Source organism: Littorina saxatilis, linkage group LG11, assembly GCF_037325665.1.
Source record: "Littorina saxatilis isolate snail1 linkage group LG11, US_GU_Lsax_2.0, whole genome shotgun sequence".
Taxonomy (NCBI): Eukaryota; Metazoa; Mollusca; class Gastropoda; order Littorinimorpha; family Littorinidae; genus Littorina; species Littorina saxatilis.
Window position 1 is genome coordinate 40,946,408 of NC_090255.1, and position 10,671 is coordinate 40,957,078.

The following is a 10,671-nucleotide window of genomic DNA, read 5'->3' on the forward strand; positions in this document are numbered from 1 at the left end:
AAAATTCGATTAAATGACTACTACATGTACATAAGGTGGTAACTTATCAAATAATTTGTACGCGTTCGGACAAAAAGTGGTGGATTCAACCAGATGCACTTTGGAAATGACGCACTTTTTCTCACCCTTATGCAGCCAGGTTCCTCTTTTTTTTCTGCCACTAGCCGTCATGGCACGGCTTCGTGTTTCTCAATTAGGTATGAGTTCCCTCCCTTTCTTGAGAAAGTTCGAGATGATTAAGCAAATGGTTTAACGTCATCACTTTACGCCCTTTGAGAATGAAAATGTATGCTTGCATGACAAGAGTTACCTTCCTTCCATGAATAAAAAAAACCCCAAGAGGTTGATTGAAGAACCTTCCTAAAAATTCTAGCTAATGTTGGTCATTGCTAAATCAGTTATTACCACCATGTACCAACATTATTTTACAGTTTATTGTTACAGAAATAACTTTCACATGAGTTATCTCCCTTCCTTGGGAACATTTTAGATACTTGAGCAGTGAGGACCCGTGGTGTGTTTCTGATCTCCCCATCAAACATGCCTGCATACTCAGAGTTACCTCCCATCATTGTATAGAACCAAGTAAGAGTTACCTCCCGTCGCTTCTAGAAATTTCCGGAACTGTAGAGTCTCTAATATCACTGGCATGATGTGCTTGCTTCATGTGAACGCTAGGCACTTAACTGGTCTTGCACTAAATAGGCTGTTATTGATCAGAATAGCTATATAGGCTGTTATTGAAGGGGAGGTTCATAATCTGAGGGAAGGAAACAATGAATCAAGGAACTAAACCCCAGCTGCACATCTGCGGCCCCTAGGCAATGTGCATCCACACTATCTTGTTCCTGTCTCTTGCAATCTCTGAGGTATGGCGACCACACACACACACACACACACACACACACACACACACACACACACACACACACACACACACACACACACACACTTACATCCATTCTTATTTATATACTAGCATTCAGGGCCCGGCTTCGCTCGGAGCGGCCTCAAAAGCATTTGAAGGCATGTGCTACCCACTGAGAGTGTCATCAATTCCCACTTGCATGTTTTTTTTTATGGAATGTGTTACCTCCCTTTCTTGTGAAAATTCTAGATAATTGATCAGCAGGTTCAACTGATCATGATACACCCTTAGATGCGCTATGCTGGTATGATAAGAGTTACCTCCCGTCCATGGATAACAAAGCAAGAGTTACCTCCCTTGCACTATATATGCTCACTGATCTGAAAATAATGGATAGCGCACAGCCAATGAAACAGCGTAACCAGAGTGCCGCCATCTTACTGCACCGTACCACACTGACAAATAGGTCAAAGGGAAATAATCGTAGTTTCAAGGGTTGACAGCAGTCTTCTTTCACTGTATCGAACGGTGTCCCAAGATGGCGGATACGGTGGCGTCAATGTTTTGATAGCCAATAAGAAGGGACGCGCTATCCATATATTTTTAGATCAGTGTAAATGTTTTACTCAACAACATGGAGGTTAATTATCTGAGAAAGAAAACACTGAATTAGGAAACTAAAACCCAGGTGCACATCTGCGGCTCCTAGGCACTGTGTATGTACATTATCTTGTTCCTGTCTCCTGCCATCTCTGAGCTATGGCGACCATAGACACACACGCACACACACCCACACACACACACACACACACACACACGCACACACACACACACACACACACACACACACACACACATACATACATACACACACACACTTACATCCATTCTTGGATATATAGTAGAGTAGATTATGGGGAGAGATGGAAGGCAAAATGGCATGGAAATGTTCATGATGCTCAAGTTTTGGGTTTAGTTCCCCGATGACCGGCAAATCTGGACGGCATGTTTTGGACGACCGTTGAGAGTAGCCTCGGTGATGGAAACGGGTGGTAATCTCCAAACAACGGACTTTAAAATCGTTAATCATTGAGCATAGACGCACTGCGCGAAGTAACTGGCTGAATGGTGTGTTCTTCTTGGGTTGTGTTGGATGACCTGATCCGCAGTGCAGATAAGCATGTGCGTCTGTCTTCTTTGCATTGCATGTTATTCTGGGTGTATGATATTTTAACTTGAGGATCATGTCGAGGAAAGTAAATTTGATCGTTGGATGGAAGTTGTTGATGTACTTTTAAACGTTGTCCAAGTCTTGTTCTGTTCCCAGCCAGAGTACCAGAATATCGCTGATGAAACGTTACCAGAGTTCTTTGCTCGCTGGGATGTCGCGCTTGTCCTGCGTGTCTGTTTCCAGCCAAAGACGTGTAAAGTCGAAGCTATATTCCTTGTTTGTGTCAACTCAACTCAACTCAACTCAACTCAAATTTATTGGCTTAAATTTTCACATAGAAGAATTTATCTTGCGCTTGGGATTAAGACATAGGCAGAAAGTAAGAGTGTAACAAAAAAAAAACAGCATTCATATCGCATTTCATGTATCACACACAGTAATCACTAGTATAGGCCTAGAGATATCACATTTGTCCCTGTATCACACATGCAAATAAATAGTATCAGATTTACCACGTATCACACACAATATATACATTACATAACATACAGCAAGTTTCCATCTCCCGCCTCCCCCCCTCCCACACATACATATCCTCGCACGTGCGTCGACTCATGTTACTGTTTTTTGGTGAGTACATTTTATTGTTATCTTGTTCTATCATTCTGTGAGTTTGAAAGCTTGACTAAATGTATTAAATTTGCTTTACGCGACTTGTTTAAATGTCATATACAGAACGGATTGCCTGCATTATTGCTGATTGTATCGATATAAACGACGGTGTCGTTATTTGGCAAGTTTTCTGTAAAGTGTTGAAACATTTCTGACTCAAAAGCACTTTAGTACCCAACATTGATACATAGGTCATAATTATTAGAAGTGTCTACGTTGAACGTCAAGGTCACTAAGATAAATTGATGTTTATCGTGTCAAAAAGCAGCAACCACGAAAAACGTTAAATATACACGTACTAGAGGAATACCCGGCTTCGCCGGGTGGATCGCGAGACAGTATGCAGCGTGGCGGTTCGCCGGCTTAGAGCACGTGTTGAAAATTTTCATCCACCAGTTTGTGCCCGGGGTCCACCTGAATATGCCCACCAAATTTGATGCAGAATATTTACGATGGGAGGGGTAGTTTTAGTGGCAATATTTTGAAGATGGGAGGGATTTTGTACACGAATTGCAATACTTATGTAACCGAGTGCCGAAACACCACAATCACCTTTGGAGGCGAAGTCCAATCAAACAGGATTGAGAATTTTAGATCTTATTTCTAAGCCCTATAAAAACTGTTACGGCTTCACAAAGGAAGGCAAGAACATACAGAGAGACAAAAGCCGCCAGACCCCATCACAAACAGAACTCTACAATCCACAGGTGTTGCCTTGCGAGCCAGCTATACATAGCTCACAACTTCTAAGGCGAACAACTCTGCAGAGTCTGCTGTGAAGGGCGACGGTAGTCTCCCTGTCACACTCGACCCTCTTTGAATGAACTTTGTCCCCAAAGTTCCGAACCATGGACCCGCCAAGCTTAGGTCCCTCCCAGGTTGGTGGAATGGGAACAGCACGAAAATGATTCAGTGGCCATAATGCCATTCCTGAACATATCATGTCGAGTCCCATCCCTGTCGACGACGCCAAATGTAACCGAGTGCCGAAACATCGCAATCATCTTTGTCTTTGAAGGCGGAGTCCACTCAAACAGGATTGAGAATTTCGAGCTTATTTCTAAGCCCTATAATAACTGTTATGGCTTTTCAAAGGAAGGCCAGAACATACAGAGAGTCAAAAGCCGCCAGACCCCATCACAAACAGAACTCCACAGGTGTTTCCTACACACACACACACACACACACACACACACACACACACACACACTCACACACACTCACACACACACACACACACACACACACACACACACACAGACTGACACACATGATAATGTTATTCAAATGTAAACCGTCAGAGACAGAAAGCTCACAAAGGAATTACTGAGTTGGTAGACGTTATTGGATGTCGTTATTCAAATGTAAACCGTGAGAGACAGAAAGCTTACAAAGGAATAACGTTGAACTACTTTCTTGCTTTGCCTGGATTAGGTCGGCACATTCAGGTTCACAATGACGCCAGGTGCAGACTCATTCCTTTGGACGATTTTTAAGTTTCTTAAAAGTTTTCGCAGCTGCTACATGTAGTAGGTAGACTATATTGGATGTCGTTATACAAATACAACCCATTAGAGACAAAAATCTTAGAAACGAATTACGTAGTAGTGGATTATGCCACTGTCGAGGTTAAGTGTTTATTGCTAAGTTAAGCGCGTAACATTTGTTTTATTCTTTTTCAACTATCCAAACCACCAATTAAGTAGAAGTGCAATGCATACCCCCAGCGAAGGACAAATCGGCTCCCCCCCCCCCCTATCTCTCCATCTCTCCCTCCCTCTCTCTCTCTCTCTCTCTCTCTCTCTCTCTCTCTTTCTCTCTCTCTCTCTCTCTTTCTCTCTCTTTCTCTCACACACAAACACCCCAAGTCATACACACAGACACACACAGACACACAGACACACACACACACACACACACACACACACACACACATACCCCCACACACGCACACACAAACAAACAACCAATCAACAAACCAAGCAAACTGGATTAGATCTTACTAACAAACACATGAACCCACACTAGTATTGTATAGTTAGATATGAAATCATTGCAGAAGTACGTCGTATTTCCAGTCTGAAGAATGTCTTCATGATCATACATTCATCAACAAAAGCAAGAATGGTCATTTACTGGAACGTTTTAATTGTTAACAAAACAATCACCATGACCTACCCTTATTGTTATTCGATTCGCCCTTTGTGTTACAGAAGCCAGAAGCCGACAAACCCGCCGAAAAAAGAGAAGAAAGGGGCGGTCCCGCAGAAGACACAGACGAAGACTGAGGCTCCAGAAACTCTGGTTGCTATGGTAACGCCAGGTTCCGCTGCCACGCTTCACGTCGAAGACCCGGAGAACAGGTAGGCCAATGCAACCTCTCCCTGTGTAGATCACAGTGTAAATCACCATAGGTGGGTTCAGGCTTTTACGTGAAATAAGAACGTTCTTCCATTTGGACACACACCAAACACCAACATCCTTGCCGCTTTCTGTGCGGAGTGGGACATTGTCTTTATACAGTCGAACCCACTTATGAGAACCTCGCTTATAAGAAACATCGCTTACAAGAAACATCGCTTACAAGAAACATCGCTTACAAGAAACATCGCTTACAAGAAACATCGCTTACAAGACAGGACTTTTAGCACATAACCACGTCATGTCCCAACTAGTCCCTAGTACTTTCATTTGGGATGAAGTGTCCTGACTCCAGCCTCACATAACGTTTGTATCCGAATTTTCTCAACCCCACTAAAACGAGATACTCTGGCCCAATGTTTTGGCGATTTCTGAGACGGAGAGTTAAGGGGTATCTTTTCTTATCTTGTTCCTCGCTAAATCAAGACTAAAACAATACAGAAACCAGACAAAATCAAAACTGAAACCACTTTTAGCTCATAACCATGTCACGTCCCAAAAGAGTCACTAGTACTGGGGACATTGCTAGAAATGTAGCATAGCAGGTGAAACCAGAAACACGTACCCAACCCTCCTTGAATCATGAAATGTTTGCGTGTCGCAGACTGAGAGTAAAAGGCGGTGTAAGCCAAACCGAGTCCCGCCTTACCCTTGAGCTATCGGGGCCACGTTCCACTGATGCCGGACAGTACCTTTGTCACGTGTCTGTGCTGGACTCCGCCTTCCTCATCCAGGATTTGACCGCTGTGGTCAATCTGACTATCATAGGTAGGAGGTACAGCGCTGAGTATGAGTATGACGACTATTTGTTTTCACCGACTTGGTTGCATGTTGAAATGAAATGTGGTACAATGTTATGATCGTTACAGTTGTGGATGTCATCGTTGTCATCATCGTCATTGAGTTCGTGTGTGCGTGAGTGAGGGTGGGTGTCAGTGTGTGTGTGTGTGTGTGTGTGTGTGTGTGTGTGTGTGTGTGTGTGTGTGTGTGTGTGTGTGTGTGTGCGTGTATGTATGCGTGTGTGTGTGTGTGTGTGTGTGTGTGTGCGTGTGTGTGTGTATGTGTGTGTGTGTGCATGCGTGTGTATGTGCGTGCGTGCGTGCACTCGCGTGTATGTGTATGTGTGTGTGTATGTGTGTGTGTATGTGTGTGTGTGTGTGTGTGTGTGTGTGTGTGTGTGTGTGTGTGTGTGTGTGTGTGTGTGTGTGTGTCAGGGTGTGTGTGTCAGTGTGTGTGCGTAATGTCGTAGTTCTGAATTTTGACCGAAACATTGAATTATCTCTTTCTTTGTTTCTTTCTGCGTCACTGATTGATTGATCTGTCAATCAATTACCCAATATTGACGGACTGTGTGATGATATCTTCTGCTATGGTCTGTTGAGACAGTGATATCAAAATCGAGACCGGAGGTCCAGATTTTGATATCACTGTCAAAACAGACCAATAGCAGAAGATATCATCACACAGTCAGTCACTGTTAGATATATTGCTAATTCTCTGGACATTTTGTATTTACTGTAAAGAAATTACAAAAGTATTTGTCTCAGTTTTGGCTGTTCCATATCCCTCCCTCTGATTAATATTTCTTTTGTTCACTCTTTTCTTGTACTTTTCAGTATTTTAAAATGTCTTTCCTTTCACAAAGTCTTTAGTCACTTGCTCAACTAAATTCTGGGATAATTACATTTTCATATATATTTGTTTGTTTTTAAATTTAGGTGTTTTTGTTTTTGAAGTGGGGAAGCAATAAAGAGGTCGTCGATATCAAAACTGATATCGACGGAAATGTCGTCGATATCACTTTTGCACTGAGCTCAGTTTTGCCCAATTGACCAATGGAAATCCACGTAACATATCTTCTTCTTTCTTCTTCTTCGTCGTTCGCTCAGACAGCAACTCCGGAGGCCCTGATGAAGGCTGCTGTACGCCGGAGGCTACGTAACATATGAAATAGCAATATTCATTTATATTGTACTTATTCCTCTCTTCATCGAAGTATTGCTTCACCAGCGTCACACCTATTAATCGCTATGTCCACCCAACAGGTAAAGAAGATTCCTCCTCTCTCCTGCTCGCCAAGGAAAAAATCCTTGAGACCCAGCAGAAACATCTTCAGGACGAAGAACTCGCCATCCAAGAGGAACTGAAGCATGCCTTGAACGACAACGAGGACCTCTCACAGCGAGTTCACTCCCTTGAAGTCAAGAACGACAACCTGACAGAGCTCGTGCAGAATCTTACCACGATGCTCTCCCTTCTGATGTCAAAACCTGAAACTACAGACGATCGGGCTTCCTTGGCACAACAAGTCGAAGAGAATTTGACTGGAACTGAGAACAGTTTGAGAGACACACAGGCTAAAGTAGACCACTTAGAGAATGAGGTGGTAGATGACCTGGCTTCTAAACTGAAATTACTGGAAACAGAAACTTTGGTAGACATCAGCACACGACTTGAAAAGATTGAAAACGGAGCCGTTGAAACCCACAACGACGGCGACGCTGAATCTCCAAAATCTGCCACTGGCTATGCTGCTAAAGACGAGAACTTTGAAGAAGAGTTGAAGAAACTAGCGAACAGACTGGATGAGTTGGAGCAGGGCAAGGGAGCTGTGATGTCCAGAGAGGTAGACCAGTTACAGCAGAGTGACCTTCCAGCTGTCAGGGAGAAACTGGACCACATGGAAGGAGACACTGTGAAGAGTCTGGAAGAAAAGATTACTACGCTGCTGCGGGATCAAACCAACACCGATGGAGAGATTGACAAGGTATTATTTATAATTATGTGTGTAGGGCAACACTGGGGTATTGAAAGCAACTATACAGAACCGCCACCCACCCTCCTCACTCTAACAGTATAGTGTGAGAAGACATACAGAACATTTCGATATTTGTGTTGCATGACCTTTTGTTGTTTACTCACGTTAAAAGCCTAAAAATCTTGGACTGTATCGAACTAGTTTCGGGTGAAACGTTCTAAATTCTATTCATGTTTCGCAATTTTTGATTCTTTACAGTTTTGCGTCTTAAATAACATCAGTATCTACGTGCAGATAAAGACGAAGCTGACACAGACAGAAGCTGGCCTCACAGTCACTGAAGGAGAGAGAGCGGACGGGTGGGCGGTGGAAAGGACGACACAAGAGGGACTGTCACAAACGAGTTCTACTCTGCACGTGGAACCGACGAAAAAAGAAAATCATCTGAATGTTCATGAAGGTACGTTGTGTACTGTGAAATCTGTCATTCATCGGGCGAAGTCGACTACGCGAAGTATCCTTCGCGAAGCTTGCTGCACGAAGCTACAGCACTGACTATTTTGGTAAAAGGACTTCGCGACGCTTGCTGCACGAAGCTACAGCACTGACTATTTTGGTAAAAGGACTTCGCGACGCTTGCTGCACGAAGCTACAGCACTGACTATTTGGGTAAAAGGACTTCGCGACGCTTGCTGCACGAAGCTACAGCACTGACTATTTTGGTAAAAGGACTTCGCGACGCTTGCTGCACGAAGCTACAGCACTGACTATTTGGGTAAAAGGACTTCGCGAAGCTTGCTGCACGAAGCTACAGCACTGACTATTTGGGTAAAAGGACTTCGCGAAGCTTGCTGCACGAAGCTACAGCACTGACTATTTGGGTAAAAGGACTTCGCGAAGCTTGCTGCACGAAGCACTGACTTTTGTTGAAAGGACTTCGCGAAGCTTGCTGCACGAAGCTACAGCACTGACTATTTTGGTAAAAGGACTTCGCGCAGTCTTCGCGCAGTCGACTTTGGGCTCAAGTAAGGACAGACTTTAATGTCTCAGATTGGTCATTCTTATTTTGACGTAGGGGTTTTGTTTGACGTAGGGGTTTTGTTTGACGTCGGGGTTTTGTTTAACGTAGGGGTTTTGTTTGACGTGGGGGTTTTGTTTGACGTAGGGGTTTTGTTTGACGTTGGGGTTTTGTTTGACGTCGGCAATCGGCCCGTTTAACACCGTCACTTGTTTAAAATGGCCAAACATGTTGTCGTCAATAGGAGAAGGTTGGGGGGTGGGGGGTGGTAGGGGTCCAGTAACATCCCTGTGACGTCTTTCTATTGTTACTATTATAACATTCAACGCTGGGGCCGGGATGCACGAAGCTGTAACTTTGCCCCACGTACAAAACCGATCGGACAGCAATGCTCCCTGTTGAATAATACGCCAACATCTTCGTCTCTTATCCAGAACCCAGTGAGCGAATGTCAAACACAAGTTGCTATGTGTGTGGCGACCTTTCCCGATCCAAACCCTGTTCTGTGGACGACTTGAGAGCAGCTGAAGTACAGCGCTGCCCTGCGGGCGCTGCTTTCTGCATGAACGACATTTTCCAAGAGGATCATTCCAGAAAAATCTATAAAAGGTATTAGCTGTATAAGTAGTACTTTTTGGTCAGCAGATATCAAATGCAACTTTTCATTACAATCATTTTTCTGTTTCTGTTTGATCTTTCTGCAAATTCACCGTTTGATATATATCTGGAAAAACAAAGGGACGTAAGCGCTGTAAATACGACTGTGTATGCAACATGAGGAACCAAGCTCCTGGCACCTGGGAGAACAACAAGCATTGCATTGAACAAGCGGTTTTCCTCCTCATGATTTGATAGTTTCATTTAGTTATAGTCAGTCAGTCAGTAAGTTAGTTAGTTAGTTTGTCGTTATTAGTTTGTACATGGTATCGAACATATCGAGTCGCCTTGCGGTGAGATATGTGCGTGTTATAAATTCTCGTATTATTATTATTATTATTATTATTATTATTATTATATCATCGAATATATTCATTTTATGTATTTTGTTTCCTTTAAATTGTTTATCTCTTCTTTACTTTGTAAAAGGTCGCTTATAACTGTGGTAGGAATTGTGTCAGATGAATACTCTTACTATTCCTATTCATGATTGATTGATTGATTGATTGATTGATCGATAGACAGATATATAGATATATAGATGGATATAAAGATTGATTGATTGATTGATTGATTGATTGATTGATTGATCAACAGATGTGTAAGCGAAGCGGAATGTCAGAGAGAACACAACGCGGATGTATCCGAGGATTGTGCGGAGTTCAGCTTCGTGTCCCAGGGCGTCTTCCGCTGCCACTTCTGCTGCACGTCCAGCATGTGTAACTACGACTTCAAGCCATCTGTTGGCCTGCTACGTTCTTAAAGGCGCAGTCCTTTCCTGTGAAAACAGTTTTGCTCACTATCTCCGATCTGACTGCTTCCATGCAGAGTTTGTGGTCATCATCCTCATCTTCATGTCCATCATTGTCATCATCTGAAGCGTGTGTATAATGGTGTTTGTATTTCAGTTTTGCTTCTTTAACGTGTCTCTTAAAGTATCATTTTAAGTATTATCTTATAGTATGTTTTTGTTTTGTGTTTGTTCGTTTCAAGGACAAGTTATAAGAAAAGGCCCAGCCTTAGATTTTCATCCTCGTAAAATAAAGTTCAGTTCAGTTTTCTTTCGTCTGATTTAGTGATATGAACGACACAGGCAGGCTCGTATC

The 10,671-nt window shown here is 43.1% G+C and overlaps 1 protein-coding gene across 1 annotated transcript in view; it reads left to right on the forward strand.

Moving 5' to 3' along the window:
• The window catches only part of LOC138980459 (ELKS/Rab6-interacting/CAST family member 1-like), a 37,078-nt gene extending 26,455 nt beyond the window's left edge, over window positions 1-10,623 (forward strand). The window contains exons 3-8 of the mRNA XM_070353331.1: window positions 4,925-5,074; window positions 5,737-5,900; window positions 7,178-7,899; window positions 8,185-8,350; window positions 9,343-9,517; window positions 10,163-10,623. Of these exons, the coding sequence (XP_070209432.1) occupies window positions 4,925-5,074; window positions 5,737-5,900; window positions 7,178-7,899; window positions 8,185-8,350; window positions 9,343-9,517; window positions 10,163-10,328 (1,543 nt within the window). The 3' untranslated portion in view covers window positions 10,329-10,623. The remainder of the gene's footprint in view (window positions 1-4,924; window positions 5,075-5,736; window positions 5,901-7,177; window positions 7,900-8,184; window positions 8,351-9,342; window positions 9,518-10,162) is intronic.
• The last annotated feature ends 48 nt before the right edge of the window (window positions 10,624-10,671 follow it).